The sequence below is a fragment of the Ursus maritimus genome, unplaced genomic scaffold, assembly GCF_017311325.1.
Source record: "Ursus maritimus isolate PB19 unplaced genomic scaffold, ASM1731132v1 scaffold_9, whole genome shotgun sequence".
Classification (NCBI taxonomy): domain Eukaryota; kingdom Metazoa; phylum Chordata; class Mammalia; order Carnivora; family Ursidae; genus Ursus; species Ursus maritimus.
In genome coordinates this window covers 29,027,295-29,053,666 of record NW_024427107.1, presented here as the reverse complement: position 1 = coordinate 29,053,666, position 26,372 = coordinate 29,027,295, and the positions used below count along the sequence as shown (strand labels likewise).

General features: G+C 45.3%; 1 protein-coding gene across 1 annotated transcript in view; it reads left to right on the top strand.

Moving 5' to 3' along the window:
* The window catches only part of ZNF704 (zinc finger protein 704), a 230,964-nt gene that overhangs the window by 170,464 nt on the left and 34,128 nt on the right, over window positions 1-26,372 (top strand). The window contains exon 3 of the mRNA XM_040626004.1: window positions 22,094-22,197. Within this exon, the coding sequence (XP_040481938.1) occupies window positions 22,094-22,197 (104 nt within the window). The remainder of the gene's footprint in view (window positions 1-22,093; window positions 22,198-26,372) is intronic.

Here is a 26,372-nt window from a genome sequence, read left to right as displayed (position 1 = left end):
ATCTGCACAGGGGCAGGACTGGGGAGAATTGGCTTAACAGTATCACCTATGAAATGCTTAAAGGGTTTAGTTGACCATAAACTCAGTATGAGTCAACCGTATGAAAAGCAAATGTCCACTATCATTACTAGAAGTGAGTCCCCATTATAGTCCGTTGATTTTCAACACAGGGGGCCAAGATTATTCAGGAACTGTCTTTTCAGCACGTGGTGCTCAGACAATTGGATATTCAGATGCACGAAAATGAAGTCAGACCCCTACCTCAATCATAAACAAATGGACTCAAAGTGGATCAAAGACCTAAGTGAAAGAGGTAAAACTATGGGAAAAAAACTCTTAGAAGAAAAGATAAGCGTAAAGTTCATGACCTTGGATTAGGTAACAATTTCTTAGATGACACCAAAAGCACAAGCAACAGAAGAAAAAATAGATAAATTGGGCTTCATCAAAGTTGAAGATTTTAGTGCTTTGTGCAAAGGGCACCATCAAGAAAGCGAAGACGACCCACACAATGGGAGAAATATTTGCAAACCCTACATCTGATAAGGGTCCAGAATCCAGAATATATAAAAATGCTTACCCACTAGTAAGGAGGGCACGTATTGCATGGTGCACTAGGTGTTATACACAACTAATGAATCATCGAGCCTTACATCGGAAACCGGGGATGTGCTGTATGGTGACTAACATAATATAATAAAAAATCATTTAAAAAAAATGCTTACCCACAATAATTTTAAAAAACAATATCTCGATTAAAAAAGACAAAGGACTTAAATAGGCATTTTTCCAAAGAAGATATGCAAATGGGACAGAAGCACATAAAGAGGCTCAACATCAATATAGTCTTTAGGACAATACGAATCAAAGTGATTTAGCACACTGTCGTGACTATTATCAAAAAGATGGATGTTATCGGGGCGCCTGGGTGGCGCAGTTGTTAAGCGGCTGCCTCGGCTCAGGGCGTGATCCCAGAGTCCTGGGATCGAGCCCCACATCGGGCTCCCTGCTCCGCTGGGAAGCCTGCTCTTCCTCTCCCACTCCCCCTGCTTGTGTTCCCTCCTCTCTTGCTGGCTGTCTCTCTCTCTGTCAAATAAATAAATAAAATCTTAAAAAAAAAAAAACAACAAAGAATGCAAAAATACTAATTCAAAGGAATACAGGCACCCTGATGTTTATAGTAGCAGTATCTACAATAGCCGAATCATGGAACCAGCCCAAGTGGTTTTCAGTTCCTCAAAAAGTTAAACATGGAGTTTCCATATGACCCAGCAATTCCCTCCAAAGTATATATCCAAGAGAAATGAAAACACATGACAACACAAAAACTTGTGTATGAATATTCATAAAAACATTCACAATAGCCCAAAAAAGTGGAAACAAACCAAATGTCCATCAGCTGATAAACAAAATGTGATATATCCATATTGTGGGATGGTATTCATCAATAAAGAGGAATGAAGTTCTGATACATGCTACGACATTCATGAACCTTGAAAACAGGATGCTAAGTGAAAGAAACCAGTCCCCAAAGGTCGCATATTGTGTCAGCCCATTTATACGAAATGTCCAGAACAGGTAAATCCATGGAGACAGAAAGCAGATCAGCGGTTGCCAGAGGCTGGGGAATAGGTAGTGACTGCTAATGGGTATAGAATTTCTTTTGGGGATGAGGCAAATGTTCTAAAGTGGTAATGGTTGCGCAGCTCTGTAGATATAGTAAAAAACACTAAATCATACACTTTAAAAGCATAAATTTTATGGTATATAGATTATACCTAAATAAAGCTATTACAGAAAGAAAGAAAGAAAGAAAGAGAGAGAGAGAGAGAGAGGGAGGGAGGGAGGGAGGGAGGGAGGAAGGAAGGAAGGAAGGAAGGAAGGAAGGAAGGAAGGAAGGAAGGAAGGAAAAAGGAGTCCCCCGGGACCAGGTCCCCTTTCATAGAGCACTGATCACATGATAGCTGAAGTACTAAATTCAGTCCTGGGCGTAGGACAGAAGCAGCTAAGAGCTTAGCTCACCAATAGAAAAGCAGCTGGGATAATTAGGGCATTTAGACCATTCTGGACAAAATATAGAAGACATGTGGAATGTTTAACGTGATTAAAAAAGAAAAAGATTTACAGGGAGCCGTTTAGTCCTTCAAATTTGAGTGACGTTTGTGTGGAAGAGGGCTGAGAATCGCCCCCTGTCTCCCTGGAACACTGAAGTAGCTAGGGAAGAGGCTGCTGGCGCCCCACACAGAGGACAGCTTTCTAAACACTGAACTGTCTGAAAAGGAAGGCGCTCCCTTTAGGGATGCTGCGTTCCTCACCACGAAAGCTAAGGCTCAGTGTTCATGGACTAAGGGTGCAGTGAAAGGCAGCAGTGGCTTCAGATGACAGCTTGGACGAGCTGACCCTGAGATAGTTTTTCTATTAGTGGATTCTATCATTTAATCCCAGGAAACTTCTGGGTTGTAACTGATCACTCAGATCTCATATGCCTGGAAGTTTGTGCTACTTTTTTCCCGTGATGTATTTCTTACCTTGCTCTTGCTCACATTAAAGTGCACCGGTGTTTTTGTCTATTTAACACACTCTTAAAAATATCTTCTGAAATCCATCCTTATCAACTAGAAATCCAGATCATCTGTCCCTCCAGAAGTTGCTCTGTGCCCTCGTCCAGATCATTTATAAACCGGTCCTAAGTGACAGTTTTACAGGAACTCAGTTGTTGAGACATGTCTCCCTCCAAAGAAGTGCCTGTTCATTTCTACCTTTTTTTTTTCTGTCTCTAAACTGGTTCTTTATTCATGACAAGTCTCCCTTGATTTCATAACTCCACTGTAACAGATAGTATGTAAGGTGGAACATTATGAGAGGTGTTTCTCAAGAAGACAGGGATCACCTTCCGTGTACTTCCTGCCACAATTCGGCTTGGTTTGGGAGGCATGCGTGGTGTAGCCGGCTAGGTGCTATAGCTGAACATCAGCAGAGATGGAGGGCGGTGAGCCACTCCATGCACTGTTTCCCCCTCACCCACATGCATCTCTATGTCCTCAAAGAATAATAATAGATGAATCAGGCATAATTTGCTTTTGCAGAAGTCATGTCATGGGCTTAGTGTTCTGTGTCCCCACCCTTTCCATTTCACCAGCATAAAAGGTAAAAAAAAAAAAAAAAAAATCCACGCCCCCAATAGTTGGTGGCTTCCACGGTCCCCTGGGGACCCTCCTTATAAAACAACTAGGACCATTGAAAGACAGATTGTATATTTTAGGTTCCACAGGTCCTCCCTTAAGTTTCTTTAATACAGGGAGTTTTTAACCTACTGGAGGCTATGGATCCATTTCATTGAATCCACAACCTGCCGAAAAAATATACAAAATCTTGTGTGCGTGTAGATATCCACTTGTTCTTTCCTGATACGGATTTTACACCTGACCTGCCATTCACAATGGGTTTCTCCATCCCTATGGTATGGGACCCAAGCATCATTAGTCCCAGTGTCCATGAGACTGTTGCTGTTGGCCACTATCCACTCCCATTGCCTCTGCTACTGCTATCAGACCCGCCACTGTCATCAGGATCTCTGCCAGTTCCCGTCTTCCCAGCTGTGGCTTCATTACAGTCTCTGATGTCTGTTACTTGCAGGCTAGACCATGCACAGCTCTCAAAGCAGTTCTGCTCGTGGTCAGAAGTGTACGAGGAACCACCACTAGGTGGTATCGGGAAGAGCTGTGTTAGCCGAGGCCGGGGATCCTGGTGCCTGCCTTGCAGTGCTGCAGTCCACCCCAAGCTCCCAAGGGGAGCCCTGGCCTCCCTGCTGCCAAGCTGGCCTCCCTTGTGCAGTGGCTGCATCACTGGTCTCTAGCCAGCGGTACACTGCACTCACATGTCTGGCCCCTGTCCATTTGCCTAATCTTGCCCACTTCTTTGCCTAGCGATCTGGGCAAAAACAGTGTTAGTCAGCTCGGACTGCTTTAACAAAACACCATAGACTGAGTGGCTTAAACAACAGACATTTCCTTCTCACAGGTCTGGAGACTGGGAAATCCAAAATCAAGATACTAGTTGATTCGGTGCTTGGTGAGGGTCCTCTTCCTGGCTTGCAGATGGCTCCCTTCTTGCTCTTCCTCTTCTTCTTACGAGGCTCCTTCTTCTCCTTCTCTTCTTATGAGGACACTGAGCCCATCATAGGGCCTCCACCCTCATGACCTCATTTAAACCATTCCTTCCCTAAAGCTGTTCTTCCTAATGTCATAGTATCAGGGTTAGAAATTCAGCATACACATTTTGGGAGGACACAAACATTCAGTCTCTAACAAACACACACTGTGTGTGCCTGCATGGGAATCCAAGCTCCACCACTTACTTTGCTTCACCTCTCTGTGTCTCAGCTTCCTTACCCGCCAAAATGGTGATAACAATAGCATTGGCCTCATAGACTTGGTATGAGGATTCACTGAGTTCATGAAAGTCAAGCCTAGAGCAGTGGCTGGCATGGAGTAGATGCTGCGTAAAGGTTAGCTATTGGGATTTATTTAAGGAGGTAGATGATACTCTGGGTTTGACCCAGGAGGACGATAATCCAAAGAAGTTATAATAAAGGCAACTCTTAGGCAAATGCTTTGAACAGTTCTGGCGACAAGAAATCCTCCCAGATGTTTTATTTAACTTGACCGTCCTATTCCTCTGTACCATGACAGCAAGTATAACGCATGCCAGGTCAGGAAAAATACATGGCAGACAGCTGGTCCTTAAGGAATGTCTCTCAGAGGAGCTGGTGAATGTGTCCAGTGGAGTGGTGGGGGCAGGGGCGGGGGAGTTTTGAAAGAAACAAGATCCCTGTGTTAAGTTGCAAAATCACCATAAAGAAACAGCGCTTGTGGGAGGGCATGGAAGTGTACAGATCTTTCAAGAGAAGCTATTGCTACAGGAAGCCTCCTGCTGCCACTCCTTTGGACCCACTGTGGCCACCAAGAACACGCTTCCCCTGGACTGTTCCTCTTCAAGGACCTAGCACAGCAGAGTTGCTAGAGGCAGGCCATTCCGAATGACATAGGATACCTCAAACAGGCCACCTTTGCCCAGATACTTCATCAGCTCGACTTGAGACTTCCGTAGAACTGCTCTGAAGTACTTCCTACCCAATCTTCCTTTTCTTTGGCTTCTTTCTCACAGGTGTCAGACCTGCCTGGAGGTGGACCTTCTTGCGCCCCTCCCACCCTATCCATCCTAGGCTTCTTCCCCAGTAAGTTGCTTACAGAACTCATCCTGTCTTGGTGACTGCTCCTGAGCAGACTCAAATGGACAGCTCTTAATGCTCCCTCTCTGACCTTCTAGAAGTTTACCTGCCTACAAAATGAAAGCAGGTACTCATTGCTGTCTATGCTGGATGAACTTTTGTAGAAATAACATACCAAGTAAGAAAAGAAATGTTAATGGAGTTAATGCCATGTCATACTGAAAAGGCTTTTTTCCTCCATATTTTTATAATCATTTTTAATTGGGTCATTTTCTCATCAAATTTCATATAAATCCAGATTCTGTCATCTTGATGCTTATTAATTCCTTATCATAAGCTCATGGGTTCAAGAAAGCAGAAAGGCAAATTCATAACCCTTCCTGATGATTCCCCCCCCCAAAAAAAGGATAAAAAGAGAAGATAGATAGGTAACATTGAGCTGTTGACTAATAGAGGCCTATTTGCATTTGAGATATTTAGAAGTTCATGTTAGCACAGAATTGAAGATTTATTGCATTGGTAATCCCACCATGGTTTAATCAACATGCTGTTAGAGTAAGTGCACCCATAAACTCCTGCTCCACAAGTATGACAACCTAAATCAGTGGAAAAATTACCAGCAGTGGTAGAAATGATTATTTATACCCGATAGCTGTACAAGCGTTTTTAGTGATGCTTTTTACATTAAATATTAACTCCAGCATCCTAAGCTTACAAGCCATTTCTATTGTTTTCAGAAGAAATGTGAAATAGTAGCTGAGATGCTTTCCCTAGACTGTGGACCTCACTAGGCTTTAGCCTAAGCCCTGTTTGGCATTACTAACCTGTATTCCTCTACCTCTTATTACAGGAAACTGGATATGCCCTGGCTGGTAGCCAACCAGCCATGTTACTGATCTGCCGGGATGCCCAGCAGTAACCTTTGCATTGTGTTGCTCACTATATCAGTTTCTCCCGGTTATTCCTTTGGGGAAGTCATGTTCCTTGTGCACAGAGGATACATAGCTAAATGTGCAATTGTTCGGCCTTTGGGTGTTCAACAAACAGGTTCGATTTCATAGTGCTTGGATCGCACTGTTACGAACAAATTTAAGAGTGATAGAATTACCATTTTCTAGGGATAAGACAGTCTGAATTGATCTGTCATCCAATAATAGTTGTATGGATTGACTGAAACATATATTGGTAACACAGTTAAAAAATAAAGCAAAGAACACAGGAACCAGAGCCAGTAATGTGCGTGTATGAGAATTCTCCAGAGGGCCCCATAGATGCTTTCATTGGAACCTGGACATCCCAAGTGCCTTATGTGGAACATCGACAAGTATGGGGCAAGGGAGTCTGCCTAAAGCAATACTTTGCACACAGTAGATATTATCGAATTGAAGCTTGCTTGAACTACCCTAATAGATTATCTTCAATAAAATTCAGCTCTAGAAATAAAATTACCTACAGTACACACCTTAGCAAAGAGAACTATTGTCTGGCTCATTGATCTGAAACAATCAATTTAAAATGAGAATAAATTGGCTCACTTCTAGCCTGTGAAACGAAAGATAAATGTTTAAATAAGGGCAAATATCATATTGAAACTGCCACTTTTGTGATAAAAAATAGTGCATTTCAGCAATTTCATATGGTTCCACCTAACAGTGTGAAAGAGGTATTGGTGGAGGGGTCAAAATTTGGGTATGTGAGTTGAATTGAAATTTAATCATTCAGAACATTTTAAGCATATTATAAGAACCCCATTAAAGAAAACCCTTAGAGAATCCTTTTGAAAGCAAAGCACTCTTTTTTAATATGAGTGATAAACCCATAATTTAATCTACTTTTTTGTCGACTTGATCTTTTATATGTTATGTTCTCATTAATTGGAATCACTCACGTATATAAAAGAAATCTTTTGTACTATAAGATAATTTTATTTTTTTAAAAAGATTGATTTATCTGAGGTGGGGAGCACATGCACGAAGGGAGGGGGAGGGAGAGGGAGATAGAGAATCTCAAGTAGATTCCCTGCTGAGTGCAGCCCGTGGCCAGCTGAAACCAAGGGTCGGCCACTTAACCTACTGAGCCACCCAGGAAAATACAATACAGAAAAAATTGCATAACCTAAAATGAATTGCATTTAGTTTACAAATATGTTTCAGTTATAGAAGATGACATGTATGCCTCAAATTTAAAATAAGATTATGGAGACGATCACAAAAACAGCATTAGGGTGTGGCCTGAAGACCTCACTGGGCCACCGGAATAAGGCAGGCCTGGCTGACTGGCCAAGTGCCCTTAGGAAGACACCAGTCTCTGTATTTGTAAAATGGGGAAATAATATCAACCCATGGTGGAAATCTACAATAGTGTACATAAAGTGTCTGGCATTGGGACTGCTCAATAAATATTAATTATTATTAGAAAGAAGGTGCAGTTTTTGAAAAAAAGATTATAATTTTTTTTCTCTTTTTTAAGCCAAATCTGGAATTTAAGGAGCTTACAAGGGATTTATTCCCCCTACATCACTTACCAGCTTGTTCCCCTCTTCATAGCATAAGACAGTGGAGGCATCAGCCCTGCCACAGTGTAGGCAGAGGTGGCCAAAATCTGCAAGCAGGTCCCAGACAGGTTAAACATGAAATAAACCAAATTTTCAAAATAAAATTAAAAGTCCATACTCACCCTGAACCTATAGCATGGGAGCAAATGAGCCCACTTCCTATATGTGATAGTTCTCCTCTGCCCAGCTTCACTGGTGGCTCCTGGGGGGACGGAGGATGTTTTCCTCAGAGCTCATACCCCAGTGCCTTTGCAACACGTGGGCAGTGATGTCTCTGAAACTGCTTTATCAGAAGGAGAGCTTTTTCGGGGTGCCTGGGTGGCTCGGTCACTTAAGTGTCTGCCTTTGGCTCAGGTCATGATCCCAGAGTCCTGGGAGTCCTGCATCGGCCTCCCTGCTCAGCAGGGAGTCTGCTTCTCCCTCTGCCCCTCCCCCCAGCTCATTCTCTCTCTCTCTGCCCCCTCTCTCTCTCTTTCTCACAAAAATAAATAAAATCTTTAAAAAAAACAAACAAACAAAAACAAAAAGAAGGAGAGCTTTCCCTGTCACTCCCAGGGAGCCTGTTCGGAACAGGCTCTCTCCTTGAAAAAAGGACTCTCTTATGAGTCCTCTCTCTTTGAAAAAAGCAAGAAGGTAAAATGGATACAACCATCACTTCTAGCCCACATTTAGATCTGTTGCCAACATAATAATGTTACTATTTCAGGTAAGAGAAGCAGCAGAAATAAGAAATACAGTATTTTTTAATCTTAATTTTTTTAATCTAGAAAAAAATGATCTTATTTTTCTTTAATGGGCAAACCAGAAACCCTGTATTTGTTTTCTCCCAACTGTCCTCATGAAATAACTATGATCACCATAAAGTATAGCTGGGAGTTCTTTTTTTTTTTTTTTTAAAGATTTATTTATTTATTTATTTGACAGAGATAGAGACAGCCAGCGAGAGAGGGAACACAAGCAGGGGGATTGGGAGAGGAAGAAGCAGGCTCATAGCAGAGGAGCCTGATGTGGGGCTCGATCCCACAACGGCGGGATCACGCCCTGAGCCAAAGGCAGATGCTTAACCGCTGTGCCACCCAGGCACCCCTGGGAGTTCTTTACATTACTGAGACCTAAAAGGATTTAAGGCCTCCAAGCAATAATGTAATTAACCCTACTGATAAGTCTGGAATGACCCAACTTGGACACAGATGTAAGAGTGAGAAATGCAATTTTTTTTTAATTTAAATTCAGTTAGCCAACTTATCAATTTAGCTTATCAATTTAAATTCAATTAGCCATTAGTTTCAGATGAAGCGTTCAATAAATTATCAGTTGTGTATAACACCCAGTGTTCATCACGTCACGTGCCCTCCTTAATGCCCATCACCCAGCTACCCCATCCCCCCCACCTACCTCCCCTCCAGCAACCCTCAGTTTGTTTCCTAGAGCTAAGAGTCTCTCATGGTTTGTCTCCCTCTCTGATGACTTCCCATTCTATTTTCCCTCCCTTCCCCTACGGTCCTCTGCCCTGTTTCTTATATTCCACATATGAGTGAAACCATATCATAATTGTCTTTCTCTGCTTGACTTACTTCACTTAGCATAATCCCCTCCAGTTCCATCCATGTCAATGCAAATGGTGGGTATTCATCCTTTCTGAGGGCTGAGTAATGTTGCATTGTATATATGAGCCCATCTTCCTTAGCCAGTCATCTGTTGAAGAGCATCTCGGCTCCTTCCACAGTTTGGCTATTGTGGACATTGCTGCTATGAACACTGGGTGCAGGTGCCCTTTCAGATCACTACATTTGTATCTTTGGGGTAAATACCTAGGAGTGCATTTGCTAGATCATAGGGTAGCTCTTTTTTTAACGTCTTGAGGACGTTTTCCAGAGTGGCTGCACCAGCTTGCATTCCCACCAACAGTGTAAGAGGGTTGCCCTTTCACCAGAGAGATGCAATTTTAATTACAGTTTTCTTCTCGAGGACAACTGTGACATTTATCAGGTGGACTATTAACCTGCGGACTGCCTGAATGACTCGGTGCACTTTCACCCCATTAGCCTGGGCCCCACCACCCCTGCACACATGGAGGCCCTGCTCACATAGAGGCCCTGCACACATAGAGGCCCTGTTCACATGGAGGCCCTGTTCACATGGAGGCCCTGCAACATGGAGGCCCTGCAACATGGAGGCCCTGCAACATGGAGGCCCTGCTCACATGGAGGCTCTGCAACATGGAGACCCTGCTCATATCAAGGCCCTGCTCACATGGAGGCCCTGCTCGCATGGAGGCCCTGCAACATGAAGGCCCTGCAACATGGAGGCCCTGCAACATGGAGGCCCTGCTCACATGGAGGCCCTGCTCACATGGAGGCCCTGCAACATGAAGGCCCTGCTACCAGGGAGGCCCTGCACAAATGCCCTGCTCACATGGAGGCCCTGCTCACATGGAGGCCCTGCTCACATGGAGGCCCTGCTCACATGGAGGCCCTGCTCACATGGAGGCCCTGCACACATGGAGGCCCTGCTCACATGGAGGCCCTGCTCACATGGAGGCCCTGCTCACATGGAGGCCCTGCTCACATGGAGGCCCTGCAACATGGAGGCCCTGCTCACATGGAGGCCCTGCTCGCATGGAGGCCCTGCTCACATGGAGGCCCTGCTCACATGGAGGCCCTGCTCACATGGAGGCCCTGCTCACATGGAGGCCCTGCTCAACATGGAGGCCCTGCAACATGGAGGCCCTGCTCACATGGAGGCCCTGCAACATGGAGACCCTGCTCATATCAAGGCCCTGCTCGCATGGAGGCCCTGCTCACATGGAGGCCCTGCAACATGAAGGCCCTGCTCACATGGAGGCCCTGCTCACATGGAGACCCTGCTCACATGGAAGCCCTTCATGATGCGGTGCTCCCCAGGACTCCAGACAGACTGGGCGGCAGCCAAATGCTTCCTGCAACATCGCACCCTCTTCCCAGAGAGTCTGACAACTTCGCTCTGGCCACTGCCAAGTAGCAGCAGATGTGTAGTGCAGCAGAAAGAAGTCGGCAAGGATTTTGCCATCCCAAAGGGCTGGGAAAAAAGAGACTGGCCACCAGGAGTGGGATACAGGGCCTGACCGCACGGCCACGTCCACCTCCCATCATCTCCTCCGCCACACGCAAAGCACACCTGTGCACAGAGCACAGGGTCCGCATGGAGACGCTCACACACAGACCTAGACACGCAGAGAAGCACACACAGACCCACAGGACATAGACACACACAAGACACAGACACATATCCTCACAGAGGTATGCACGCTGATACAGACACACCAAGAGACACTCCCACACTGTCCCACACAGGACATCAACCCACAGAGAGACACGGAGACACACACATACACTACCAGGAAGGGAACTTGATGAGCCCCTTCCGGTCTCCCACCACCTGGTGCCCACACGGCAGCCCCAGAAGGGCACCCCGAGTGCACAGAAAGAACACGTGGATGTGAGACTGGACCGCGGACTCCCGGGAGAACGTGTCAGCTGCTATCGAAAGCGCCAAACCTCCAAAGCACAAGGGCACCGAGGGATGTTCACGATGCTTCCCTGAGCTACACTTTGCAGCCTGCTCACATCAAGAAGTCCAGCTAATCACACAGAATTGTTTTCAGGGGATTTGGAACTTATTATTTAATAATGTTATTGCTGCCATTCTGGAGTTCACTGATAGGTCTGTGAGCCTGTGTGAATAGAGAAGAATTATCGCAAACACTGGAACCAAATCGATTTTGCATAGATAGGCCAACATCTTTTAAGCCCAGTAAAAAATTTTATATAAATGATTTATTTAATAGCTGCGTTTTTGAGGGATTGTTTTCCAACAGAGGAACTAAATAAATTACCAGATCCAATAAGACGACAGAGAGAGAGGATGAACAGAGAACAACTACAGAAGTTTCTATGCTCCCCTGCCATCCCTCAGCAACCTTGAACCACCATTACTTAGTGTCAATTTGTCAAAAAAGAACCTTTATTAAGACTGTACCTTAGGCAAGGTTTCGTATCAGATGTTAGAAATAGATGCCAGACTGCGTCCTGATCCGGAAGGTGGGAGGAGGTGAGAGCACGAGAGCCCAGGTGATACAGTGCAGAGCGGAGGCACCTGGCACCGCCTGGCAGGTGCAAGCAGGCTTCCCAGGAGTGGGACTGAGCCAATGACGGAAGGGTGAATGAAACAGGCCCGGTAGAGAGGGGAGGAAGCTTGTTCCCAGCAGAGGGCGTTGCTTGTGCAAAGGTATGGAGAGGATGAGAATTATATAGAGAACTGCCAGGAGTGTGGAGCTGCCCTGCAGAGCACGTGTGATGAGGTGGGGGTGGAGGGTGGAGAGACCCAGCTAGAGAGGGCCAAGTGCTTCCTCCACCGGCACTGAATTTCATCCCAAAGGCTGTGGGAACCTCCCAAGAATGTATTTCTCCATTGCCCCTCCACTCTTGTGTAAACCTCCTGCTGCTATGAGACGCTGTCCCTCCACCCCTGCTGGACTCCTCTGCCATCTTGGTCATTCACTCTTTACTGAAGGCTCGAGCTACCTGGTCACAGCTCTCCTCTCCTCCTCAGTCCTGCTGTCATCCTGGATGACATCGGCGCCCATCTCACCATTTGTGATCCAGTGACCTTCGCCTCTACTCCCCCTCCACCCCTACTCCTACGTCCACACCCTGGGCCCTGCCATCTCCCAGAATTCCTCTCTGTAGGACCCCTCCGTCTCCAGAACTCCTGTCCTACTCATCATCTCCTGTTCCTCCAACTCTTTCTCTCTTTTGCTTCCCCTACACCTCTTTTTTTTAGCTCATTAGGATCTCTGGCTTCTCTCCATTTGCTCCCCCATATTTCAGTCCCCTCCAGCCTCCACTCACTTCCAGCCACGATCCCAGGCTATCTCCCCAAACACAGTTTTATCACAGCCTTCAAAAGCCAGGGAGGTATCTGTCCAGCAGCCTGCCCTCGCACTCCTGCTCCAGGCTCAGGGCACAGCTATCAGAACCCCGTGGGGTCACCAGGACAGAACCGAAGTCTCCAACCTCAGCAGAGCTGGCATTGCTGCCTGACCGACTTCCTGCATGCTAGTCAGTTTTCTCTGAACCCTTCAGCATGCCAGAGCCTCCTCTTCTACTCCTCAGAGGGAAGCATGTTTACTTCTGAGGAAGGAATTAGAGCAGACACCTCCAAGAAGAAACAGCATCAGCTTCCCGAGCCCCACACCTACAATGTGCCTTCACCCACGCCGTGTTTGTTCTCTGCGCTCTAGTCCTAGAGGACAGTTCCTCCTCCTTTTATCTAAAGCTGATTCCCCCCGAGCCCAGGACCCCACTCTGTGGCAGCCTCGTCCATGCAGAATCCCTCTCTCCTGCGTCTACAACCTCTCCAACGCTACTGGCTCTTTCCTGTCAGCATTTACATGTGCTAGAGCTCTATTCTTCTGAAGCAGGAACAGACAAACCCAAACTCTCTTACCTCCCTCAAAGAACCATACTCTTCTTCTTCCCTTCATGGCCAAGCTTCTTTAAAGAGTCATTCACAGGCCCAGTTTCTCCCCTCCTGGTACCCATTCGCTCCTCAAGCCAGTGCCACCCTGCTTCCGCTCCTGCTCGAGTTTCTGCCTGCTTCCGTGCTGCTATTCCGGGGGACCCTATCGTCCTGATCTGGGCTGGTGCGTCTCCCCCTTCTGATGCTGTCCCCTCTTAGAGATTCTCTCCCCTCTTGCATCCTTTAACCACTGTCCTCATTTCTTTGCCACCGCTCTGTGCACCCCTGCTCCGTGTCCCTGCGTGCAGGTGGGGAAGACACCTGGGCATGTAGTAGACTCAGAGAAAAGCCAGGAAAGCGGGATGCCGGAGCCAGGTCTGGAGGCAGGCGGGTGGAGGCATGGCTTCAAGCGGGAAAAGCAACACTTGCACCCACCTGTGAGACTGAAGAAAGGAGGCAAAAGGTCATGCCCGGTGGCCTGTGTGTTCTCCATGATGTAGGAGGCTAAGAGTGTCTGCCGTTTGAGTGTGTAGGAGTTGCAGCTTGGAGAGAGAGGGGAAGACACAGAATAATTGCAGGCGCGAATGGGGGGACGCGCTGACCAGGGACAGGTGAAGGGTCTGCTGGAGGAAAGCATGCGTAGGGTCTGTGCAGAGGCCGGCGCTGTGCTGGGGTCCTCCATCCGCACTTGGCTGCCCCGGGGCAGAAGAGGAGAGAGCAGCTAGCGAGAATGCAGCCAGGGTTTGGTGGTTCTGGGCTAGTGGAGCAAAAGGCCAGAAGGGCCAGGGATTCAAGGTTGCTGGGGAGAGACGTGGTCAGGCGGTCCAACCAGGGAACCCAAACTGTAGGAAGACACGTAGGCAGCAGCAAGCTGGGGACCTGGGAGGAAAGGGAGGAAGCCAAATTCTGGCCAGCCCTGCGGGATGGAAGTGCAGACGTGCTGAGACGGTTTGAGATAGAAGGAAAAGAGGATTGTGAGGTTGGGGCAGAGCAGTAGCAGGTTAGGACCAAAATCAGATTTGTGTTCTCGTTTTTATTTGGATTCTGGAAGTTTCAAATAAGCACAGAAGTATGAGAATGGTCTAATGAAGCCCTCAGGGCCCATTCCCTTGCTTCCACAGTTGTCAGCATTTTACCTGTTTGATTTCATCGACTCATCCTCCAACTTGTATTTTTGGGGGTGGGGGAGTGGGAGGCTGTAGGATATTAAAGCAAATCCTCATTTTCATATTATTTCACTTATAAATATTTCAGTAGATCAAATTTGGGGTTTTTAAAAAGATTTTATATATTTATTCTACAGAGAGAGAGCTAGCACACAAGCAGGGGGAGCAGCAGGCAGAGGGAGAGGGAGAAGCAGGCTCCCCACTGAGCAGGGAGCCCGATGCGGAGCTCGATCCGAGGACCCTGCGACCATGACCTGAGCCGAAGGCAGACGCTTCACCGACTGAGCCACCCAGGCACCCTCAAATTTGGTTGTTTTTTTTTTTTTTTTTTAATTTACTCGACAGAGAAAGAGACAGCCAGCGAGAGAGGGAACACAAGCAGGGGGAGTGGGAGAGGAAGAAGCAGGCTCACAGCAGAGGAGCCTGATGTGGGACTCGATCCCATAACGCCGGGGTCATGCCCTGAGCCGAAGGCAGACGCCTAACCGCTGTGCCACCCAGGCGCCCCCAAATTTGGGTTTTTAATTAGACAACAGTTCACTGCAATAAGAATTTGGGTAAAGGTTAATGAAAACCATTACTACTGAGTGTTTAGCATATGCCAGATATTGTACATATACGATTTAATTCTTCCAAAACCTGATGAGGTTGGTGTTATTATCATTCTTATTTTATAAATGAGGAATAGGAAGCTATACAAAGCTACGTCATGTGCCTAAAATCACTCCGCTGGTAAATGCAGTTGCTGGGTTTAAACCCCAGTCCATCTGACTGTGGCATCCTTCCTGTCAAGGTCAGGACTCTGCTAAACGTTGTTGGGATGAAGGGAACAGAAAGTACAAAGTTAGGATACGGGATACTTTCACTACATCCCCTAGGATCATAATTCCAGATGAAGTAACCATAATGGCTATCAATTTTTTTTCTGTTAAGTAGGCTCCGTACCCAGTGTGGAGCCCAACTCGGGGCTTGAACTCACGACCCTGAGATCAAGACCTGAGCTAAGATCAAGAGTCAGATGCTTAACCAACTGCACCCCAATAATGGCTATAATTTCTGTGCCAAAATATTTGGTGACTTTTCGGGAAGAAAGGTGCTGATAGAAGGTCTGGCTGATGCTCAAACAGGAAGAGAGAGCGAGCAGGTAGCTGCACACCTGAGTGGCCAGGGAGCCGGGTTTCTGTGTGCAGGTGGAGGGACGGTGTAGGCGAGGCAGGTTGAAGGCCAACAGTGGGGGTAACAGGGGGAGTAACTTCAAAGGGAAGGAGGAGTGACCCTGCTGGAGAGCCCAGGTACAGTCAAAGGGGAGAGGATATGTGAGTGGCTCTTCATAATGCAATATGGAGTCCATTGAGCAGAGCGACGTGGGCGAGGAATGAAGTCACGGTGGGAGGGTCCAAGAAGAGAGAGCAGCAGGTGGGAGAAAGAGAGAAACAGGACTGGATATCATCTTTTTGGGAAAAATGAAATGGACATCAAAGCAGTCACCTGGTTCCACGCTCCTCAGCGTGGCCGGTGACGGTGTGCAAACTCTGCTCCCAGTCCGCCGTGAGCTAGGTGCGGAAATTGAGAGAAGCAACAGCTTACAGGTTTGCGCAGGGGTATGACAGAGCCACAGTCGCCATGGGCCAGGTTTCCTCGTATTTTACAGAAGCATCGATCTATGACAGAATAGAGATTTCTTTCAAATGATCCTTCACCGCAGGCAGCTTCAGAAGTACTGGTCCGTGTGGCCTATGTATTAGGACGTGTTTGCTCTCATTTTCCCATCTTGCTGATCAAGGCCACCGGACGCTTCACGGCAATGCGCAGCTCCCTTCCTCTTCCCTACAGTCTGAAAGGAAACAACAGCGAGGCTGAAATTGGAGGAGCTCGCGCCGAGCGACTTCTGCTCCAGGAGACCTTTAGAGAGGAAGCAAAGCCTCATGCTTAATCACGTGCAAAAGTTAACAGAATCCAGTTTCCCAAACTTTCAGTTAAAGCTTTCCCAGAATCCCAAGATTGAGGATGATTACCGTGGCCTTTCCTGTAGAAGAGGGTTTTTTTTCATTCTTTATTCCTTGTTGTAGGATTGCCACAAGTTTTACAAGTAATGGAACGTGGTCTAGATAGCCGATTTCGGTAGTTGCTAAGGAACTGGATTAGTGCTAATCTAAAGAATGTATTATTCATTTTTATTTCCGGTTGTTACTACAGTATTTTAATTGCAGATAAATGTCCTTTTATGGCTCTCCAGGGTGTAAAACATTTCTCTGTTAGCTCGTGGGTTAGCCAGGGAAGACCGTGTTTGCATGCACTCCCCAAACAGATGGCATTCAGGCATGAAGTGGCTCAAAGGAAGAAAAAAGCTTCTTGGACATAAACAGTAGCTGGCCTTGTAAGCAAGGCCACAGCCGAGCACCCAGGGCCAGAGCAGCGTAAGACCGTGTCCGCTGAGGCTGCACCCCCCTCCTCCTGTCGCAGATGATGTCATTCTGCAACCTGCTGCCACGGTCACCAGGCAGTCAGTTCCTCACATAAAAGATTGGTTGTCAAATTAAGAAACTCATTTTCCACACGGCAGCCAGAGTGAGCTTTTTGGGAAACAAATCTGATAGCATCACCCCAAGCTCCATGACCTCTCCCACCCCACTCTGCCTGAAACACTCCAGGGCCTTTAAGATTAGGAGTCAAACGTGTACAGGACTTCGAAGACCCTCCCTGGGCCGTCCCCGTCCCAAATGCACAGCACGCTGTGCTCAGCCTCTGCGTCCCCTGGGAAGGCAGCCCTGCCCATGGCCTGCACTGCCCAGCCCAAGGCTCACTCAGGCAGCACCAGTGCTCGCTGCCAGTCCCGAGGCCGGAAGGAAGGTCTCCCCTGCGCCGGCAGGACTCCGGTAGGGCCTCCTCGAAGCCACACCGCTCCTTCCTGGCATGTATCACATCTGTTGGTTCATGTTTATTTGTTGTCTGTTTGATTAAGGACTGGTTTTTCCATAGACTAGAGGTCAGGAACACAGAGGCTCTGCCTGATTTTCCTTCAGACTGTATTTCCAGTTTCTAGAAGAGCCCCCAGCGCATAGCCAGCACGCCCAGAGTGAGCATGAAAAGCAGAAACTCTTAAACCTAAACTCCACACTGCCTTCCAGGCTTTGGCTATTTGTCAGCAGGCTTCAAGGGCCATGACGTCATGAGCTGAATCGTTGCCAAGGCATCAAAGTAAGGCTCTCGCGAGGGACCCAGCAGCTGCTCCCACATGTGCCAGTTGCCACTTCTTACAGAGGAATTCCTAAGAACTTCAAACAGTTTTGTTCTTTACGAAAAATAACACCACCCCACCCCCCCAAAAGCAACAACTGGTAGTGTTGGTGCCTGTTAAGAAGAGCTAGTGAAGCAGTCTCATACTGTCCTCTTTCATGGGGGATGTATGCTATGGGGTACGCAGGAATGTGGAGCTTAATAATAGCTAACATCGATGGAAATCTGACAATGGGTGAGGCTTGTGCTGGCACTCCGGTATGTTTGCTCACGTAATCTTCTCAACAGATCTATTTTATCCTCCTTTTACAGATAAAGAAACGGAGAATCAGAGATGTCAAGTGATTCACCCAAGGTCACACAGCTAGTAGTGGCAGAGAGTAGACTTGAAGCCACATGATCTAATTCCAGAGCCTGCACTCTTAGCCATTAGCTTTCTCACCTCTGCCAGAGAGGTCCAGGACACATCTTAGCAGATATCAAGGGAGTTCTGTACTCATAGACTAAAGACTCTTTTCATAGAGGAACAGTTGTTGCTTTGTCTGATACTTTGGGTTTGAGTTAAGACTTAACTAAAAATAGCTAAATAACCTACCTTTAGTTTCTTCCCCTTCCATACATTTTCTGTTTTGATCCATTTCTAAAATAGAGCTAGATTGGTTGTCTAGCTCTCTCCCACGTTCATGAATGTTCAATTGGGCTTCTCTCTGCTTAAAAGAATATGACAAACCACTTAGCCTGGCACATGAGGCCCCAGGAACTGGCCCAGGTTCTGTCCTCTCTCATCACCCACTAGCCTTCAAATAGGACTCCTAAGCATATTGCAAGCCAAAGACTTGCCTGCTTTCTTGCCTGAAATGTGAATCTCTCATCTTGAAATCCTATTCATCCATCCAAGCCAGGTCAACCTGAGGGACAGATCATGTGTAGGATAACAACCAATATTACTATTATTTAAGAGTTCTAAATATTATGAAGTTCCATAATACTCAACTAAGTCTGGGAGGTAAGATTAATTGGGGAAAAAAAAAAAAGATTGAGCAAGGTCTCGGCCTTTTGCAAACATGTGATTGATAGGGTATTCAACAGTAGATTCAAATTCAGTTTCAAATTACGAAAGAATATTTAACATCACCTCTAGAGGGATTTTTCCCCTCAACAACTCTAAATCTACCAGAAGGCCTTTGCAGCAGTTTTCTCAAAGTGTAACAAATTCTACTTTGTATATCATCTCTTCATGTTTAATTATAAGGATTTGAATTTGCAGCAGCAATTAATCAGTAATTAGATAGTACTGTACCAAAAGAAATTAAACAAAGATAAAAACAAAAACACAACTCAGCACAAGACCATATCCTCTGGTAACATTCCATGCAGCAAGATAAAAATACTCCCGGAGAGATACAGGTTAATTGAATAGGAACAAGGTACTCTTTGATTTTTGGTTACTATTGTTGTCAGTGACCTCCAAAACCAGTGGGAAAGTGAAAAGTAATCCAAATACAAAAATGCTCTGATTATACTAATGTTTATTCCTCTTTTCACTCTTCATCAGAAATCCAGTTTATGACACTCAAAAATTGTTTTGAAATGTAGTGGTAAACTTTGGCAATGCAAAAAAAATGCATATTTTCTTTTTCCTTAATTTAAATTCAATTAGCCAACATAGAGCACATCGTAAGTTTCAGATGTAGAGTTCAGTAATTCATCAGTTGCATATGACACCCGGTGCTCATCACGTCATGTGCCCTCCTTAATGCCCGTCACCCAGTTACCCCATCCCCCCTGGAGCAACCCTCAGTTTGTTTCCTATAGTTAAGAGTCTCTAATGGTTATTTTCTAACGATACCTTCTCTGTTGATCTTCATGTTTAAAAAACATAAAAATCAGCTTTTGAGTTAGTTATCATTTAGACCTCTAAAACAAAATGTTCGCCTTAAATGTGAAAAAAAATACAAAGCAGATTGAGGAAGGAAAAATAAAGGTTCCCGAAACCAAGATGTAAGAGAGGAAAAAGGCGTGCCTGTACAGCAAGTCCCTTTAGAATCAGGGTAGAGGGCAAGGGGACCTTCTCCCTACAGTTATGCCGTTTCCCTTTGTCAAGCTCATGGCTGCTGACCCTGGTCCTCAAGCCTTTGGTTAACAGAGCAAGAGAAGACTGACAGTTGGAAAGAGAAGTCAGCCTCCCCTGTAATTCAGTCTTGAGAGGGACGACAAAGCCTCCTGCTCACGTGTGCCCCCCACTGGCATGGAGTGATCCCGACAGCTGGGCTCTGGGGAGGGCAGCCAGGCAGAGGAGCCCCAGGGTCCACACAGCAGGTTACAGAGCAAACCTTTCTCCTTCAAGGCCTCCAATTACTCCTTCCCCTTGTGACCATGACCGCATAGGGAGACTGAACCAACAAAATACTCAAAATTACCTTAAGGCACTTTAAGTTCTTTCCCTGGTGCTGTTTCAGCAGGCTTTGTGTCTGTAAGAAACTGGAATCAGCCTTACTCCAAGTATGAGGATCGTGTAAATTATGGATATTGTGAAATCTTTAATTGTGCGCCAGATGAATGAGTGGGATTTTCCCTTAGTGTAGGAGATTGTCTTGAAAACTGGTGCAAAGTGAATTTCACCGTGTACTCTCAAGCTTGCTTTCTAGAAGCATTTAATTGCCATTCTCTGAAAAAAAGTAATTTATCTTTTGATAGAACAGTTGGTGAGAAAGAGAGTAAGGTGCTTTGAGAAGAGCTATAGAAGAAAATTTGAAAGATTCTCATCTCTGGGTACCTTGGATTGAAAGAGTAAGTTTGTTTAGTAATTTAGTGTTGCCATGGACATTGGAGAGGCAAGTTGTAATGATTTTTATAACTTCATGATGAAATTAATTGAGCAGTGCCCCCAGTTTGATTTTTTCTCCAATTTGAGAATCCCTTTTCCCAGTGTATTGGGAAGTGAGGCTCTAAAGTTTGTCTCTAAGAGTTCACCGCTTTAAAAATTACAGAGCACACCTTGAATGAAAGCCACATTTGTCAACGTGACATTCATTTGTCAATATGGTTTATTAATCCTCTTCAACTGTTCTCTAGTTTGGAAACGTTCATTTCTCAGGAAGTGGTACAATTTATCTGATTCCAATGTACCGCATAAACTTTTGCCTCTTGATATTAACTTCTTTATTGAAATAAGCTTCAACAAGCTGACTCCAGTTCACAATGATCATTATCTTATGAACCTTCACTCAGGGTTAACTGGCTAAAAATTAATGAACCAGAGTAACCTCTCCATCTCAGTGAATGATTACCAACAGCTCTTCACTTTAGCAACTAACTACTCCTATCCCGCCTATGCTTCCTGTAGGAGAGAGTAGTGAAGCAGGGCACTGGAGTTTAAACACCTCTAATCGCATTTCTCCTCCACTGTCTCCCATTTCAGTAAATGGCTCTAGTTAACGCTCGAGCCAGACTGTCTGACAGCCATCTTGGATTGCTCCCTTTTGCTCATCTCCCAACTCAGGGCACCCGCCAGTCCTGCCAGAGCAGGTGCCACGGCCCCCCGGCTAGCTCAAGCCACTCTTTCCTCTTGTCTCGACTCCTAGCGATTATCTTCTAACTGGCCTCCCTACTTCTAGTCTACCTTCCCTAAAACGCATTCTCCCTATAGCAGCTCAGGTAATTATTTTTAATCATATTATGTCGCTAGGCTGCTTAAAGCCTTCCAGTGATTTCCCATTCCACTTAGAATAAAATTGAAACAGCTCCTGTGGCCAAAGGACCCCAGATGACCAGTTCTACACCCTTCTCTCCTTCTCCCTTAAAAGTGGGTCGTTCCTCAAATACCCAGCGCTCATTCCACCATCTGGCCCTCACACAGCTGTCCCTTCTGCTTGGAGGGCATTTCCCCACCTTCTTAGAACTGACTGCCCCCCCTTCAAACCTCACCTCAGATGTCACCTCCTAGAGAAACCTTTCCTGATCACCTTAAGTGCATCCACCCTCAATTACTGTCATGTCAACCTGTTTGTACACTTCACACCACTGTCACTGTCAGAAATTATTCTGTTCCTTTGTTTGTCTCCTGATAATTGTGTTTCTCCCCACCAGCCTTGTCTGTTGTTCACCATGCATCACCCGTGCCTAGAACAAGGTCTAAGCTAGAGTACACTCGCAATAAATACTTGTTAGCTGACTGTCCAATGAACGAATCCTTCCCTTCCTCATACGACAGGAGTTTGACTGGATCACTTCACCTCTGGAATCCCTGATCTACACAATAAAGCTGACAAAGTTTGGATTTTATGCAGATAAGCTAAAGGAGTCAGTGTGTGTAGTAGCTTGTGGTACATGCAGGGCTCAGGGCCCCTAATCGACCATAGTAGACAGGGAGTGAGCACAGGTAACACTCTCCCCCCTGTTTTACAGGAAATCTTCAGAGGAACTGGACATGGATAAGGTGACAGCAGCAATGGTACTAACTAGCTTGTCCACCAGCCCTTTGGTTCGAAGCCCACCTGTGCGGCCGAACGGTAAGCCTGGGTTATGGGGTCTAGGGGAGGGATCTCATTTCTATCAAACACAATAAACAGTGAACCATCACCCATTAGCAGAAGCAAGGGAAAATGTGGAAGAAATGGAGACCTCACAGCTCTCATCTTCCTCCTCATCTTCCCAGAGACCTCACAGCATCTCATTCATACATCCATCACTCAGCTCACATTTACTGAGCTCCAGCACCTTTGCAGAACACGTCTTTCAGAGCTCGTGCTTCTTTTTCCCAGGTAAATGGAGATTGGCCCAATGAAGTTATTTTCACCAGCATTATTTCTGTTCGATTGGACAGGTAGTTGGATCAAAGAACTCTGAATATTAAATATTCTGAAAAACTATTATCCTAATAGAATAATAATATTAATCAAATGGAAGTATGTAGTCCACTCAGTCATTCAATATGTATTTATTAGGTACCATGCTAGATGGCTTGAAAACAATGTCCATAATCATTCATACTGTACAATTCCTATGGGGGAAAAAGCTTATCAATCATATTAATGGTTAGCATTTATTCAGCACTTATTATGTGCTGAGTACTAAGCTTACTTTATCTCATATAATTCTCACAACAACTCTGTGTTATTATCACTATTTTACAGATGAGTAAACCGAGACACATGAGAATTAACTGACTTGTAAATAGCAGTGCTGAAATTCCATTCCATATCTTTCTGATTCCAGATCTATCTTAGTCGTGATATAATATTGACGCATATAATTCAATAGGGTAAGTCAGGAGGGCAGCAAGAGATGAGATTGGAGAGCTTGACCTAATATTGATGAAGAGGAGCCATGTATTCCTGGCTCGGGGTCTGGGCATTAATCTGAGGCTACAGCATAGCTGTTAAGTGATAAGCACTGGAAAGTTATGATCGGGATTACAGGTAAATACAAAAAACACAACTATGTGCGTGTCCTGGACCTTGGTGGTCACAGTGGGGATGAACAGGACATAACTGAGAAATGTGGAGAAGGTAGAATCGACAGGACATAGTGATGGACAGAGAGGATGAAGGAGAGGGAGCGACAAGGGTGACTTCCAGGCCATCGGTATGCTTCAAGAGAAGGCTCCTCCCTGAGATGGGGAGCAGAGCAGGGACACAGATCTTTGGGTGACCGTTAGGGCAAGAGGTGGGGCTGCTGAAAAAGATGAAGGCCCAATTTGGAACACGTTTAGTAGGCAGAACCTGAGGACTTTGACGGGTCCGTGTCTGGTGGAAATTTGGGTACAAGCCAGGAGAGAGACCTGGGCTGAGAATGCAGGACTGGAAGGCACCATTGCAAAACCAGGTGAGGAGATGAGATCACCTTGGGGAGACTGTGTAGAGGTAGAGTGTGACAAGAAGGTGGCTAAGGGGGATGGTAAGGCCCGTCATCTCGTAAGGGACCAGCAGAGGGAAATAGCCCAAGGGGACCTGAAGGGTCACCAGAGATGTAGAGGAGAACCAGGAGAGTGTGGTTCTTGCAAGTCAAGGGAAAAGCATGTTTCAAGGAGAGCCTCTGGTGCTGCAGGAGGTCAGTCATGAGAAGGACTGAATTCTGCATCAAGGAGAAGGTCGCTGGTGGTTTTGGCAAGAGTATTCCCAGTGGACCACCCCTGGGTGAAGCCAGGTCAGTGCACTGAGACCACTGAAGGAAACCTTCCCCTCAAAGCCAGCCTAGTCAATTAGGGGACTGAGCTATGGTTCACACATCATTTGGTTATCAGCATGAGATGTTAAAATAAATATGTTGAACATCCAGTGAGTCCTCACCAGCACTTACTCCAATCCAGCTGGGGGATAGGGTGCTCCTGAAACGAGCCTGGCCATCCCTGTTGAATGACCTGACCTTCTTCTCTGGGCTTCTTGGCAAACAGGTAGCCTGACTTACCTTTCTCAGCTTGGCCATGCCGCCGAAGAAAGATTACAGTAAACACAAAACTGAAGGCATCCCCAAAACCCATCCTAGGAAAAAGGAATCACAGAGCAGAAAAAGTATTTTTTTGCTATAATCATCATTTTTACCGTCGTGTTCTTTTTTAATTGAGAACATCTTTAATATTCCTTTGTATTAAAAGGTTAGAATCAAAATAAACTTTTCACTTCTTTAATGAAAACTTTTGTTAGCACAGTTACAAAGAAAGTAATTCAGTGTTTGTTTCCAATTTAAAAAAAGAACTACCCAACTAATAATCCCAAATTCTCTATTATCTCTCATTTAGTCTGCAACAGGAAGCAAATTTTTAAAAAGGGAAAGCAGTTTATGAAAATGAAAGAATTATTAATTTTTTTAGACATAAAAATTATATCCAGAATTACGGGAAGTCAGCGAGTTTTTGAAAACTGTTGTGTTCCTTTTCTGTGTCTGAGAAGGATCATTTTGTCAGGATGTGGGTGTGCAAAGAGAGTAAGAGACCAGTGGTGTGTGTCTACATTTTGGCAAATATTTGTTTAAGAAAAGACACTGTTCTCTAAAAAACACTCTGAATTGGTTCTGACTTTTTTCTGAAAAGTTTATTTCTATATCACATTGTCCTTCTGTTTAAATAGTGTTTCTAAAGGAAAGGTCATTCACAAGTAAGCAAATTAACTTTTGGCACTGACACGAAGCAATGTAACAACACTGTAATAATAGTTGGTTTTCAAAATAAATTCAATTCCTCATACCTAGCTCGATGACACATCTAGCACCATGAACTTGTTTTATTTTACAAGTGTTTGCCGCAGTATATTTATAAGCCTCATAAGCCTGCCAAGTGAGTCTGCCACACCAGGTAATACTACCTAAGGCCTTGCATTAGGCTGCTCTTGAAGCCGTGTTGTCTTGAATGGAGCTTTCCTACTTACTGTAGGCGGCTCGGTCCGGTCAACGCGTCAGTCTCTGTGTAGACTGCAGGGGTGAGATGCTAATTTGGTTTTGTTGAGGCTGGCAAGGTGTGAGCCTGCATACATGACCACTGGATTCTGTTAGAGCCTTGCTTTAATGAGATGGGTAACTTTCTCCTGCTATTTCAACTTCAATCTTCACTCCACTAAGTGAACTCCTAGTCTGATGTAGTTGAGGAATGTGCTAGCAATCTCTGATTATGTGAAGGTGGTGAAGAAATGTCTCCTTGAATGCTAGTCTACTGTTTGCCTTCATTACTAATTACACAGATGTTAGCAACATTTTTTTAATGAGGCATTTTGAGACTTCCCCCCCCTTGTACTTAGAATATCATTTTAATATATTCAAAGTGTACATAAATATGAAGGAGAAATTATCCTTTAAAAAGAAAGCAGAATCTATAGAAATGTTCATTAAGATTGGGCATCTTGAAAGGTAAAGCAAATCTTCAGTGATTAAAAGAGCCCCCCCCACACAAGACATTCTAACTGGGCAAAGATCTGTCTATATTAGCAAACATTTTATAATGTTTCCCCACAAGTGGAAAAGTAAAGTTCAACACCACTCTTACCAGTAATTATTACCAATAAATTCTCCTCTGATCTCAGTTTTGCTGGAGAAAAAGGACGTTGCTCACAACACAGGGCCCACATGCATGAAGGAGAAGAAGCCCAATGGGTAGACCAGGGTTTGGGCCCCGCGCCACCCGAGTTACATACTCGTCATGCGGCAGTCACAGGACTTCCAGGCGCCTCACGAGCCCCATCTGTAAAACAGGCATGACAGTCCTTACTCGGAGAGACAGATGTTGTGAGACTGCACCAGACTGTGTGAAGGAGCTCCGTGAGATGTAATACACTCACCAAATGCAAGGCGCTGGTATTTGTTAGAATAAGCAGCTGTGAAATAAGGTAGATTATTATTCGGAGGTAACTATCCGGAAATTATTCTCTTCGATTCTTAAATCTTAGACCAACTTTTTCTGTAAATGTCATGCAAGGATCACAGACCTATGAGAAATTTCTTTTGAAAAGTTAAAATAGGGGGTGGGGGTGGGGGAAGACTGCTGCCCATGATTTCTTTCTTAGAAAGGCAAGAGCTCCCCAAACTTAGCAAACAAGAGCATCTTCTTTTTTCTTATTTTCATATCATCTCCACTGTCGTCCTGAGAAACTAGTGTTGAGCAAAACAACACACATCAGAAAACTGTGAGAAAAACCTGTCGTGTGATTAAAATAGCTAAATGTTTATAAACTATAAAGCTACGCGATTTTTTTTTTTT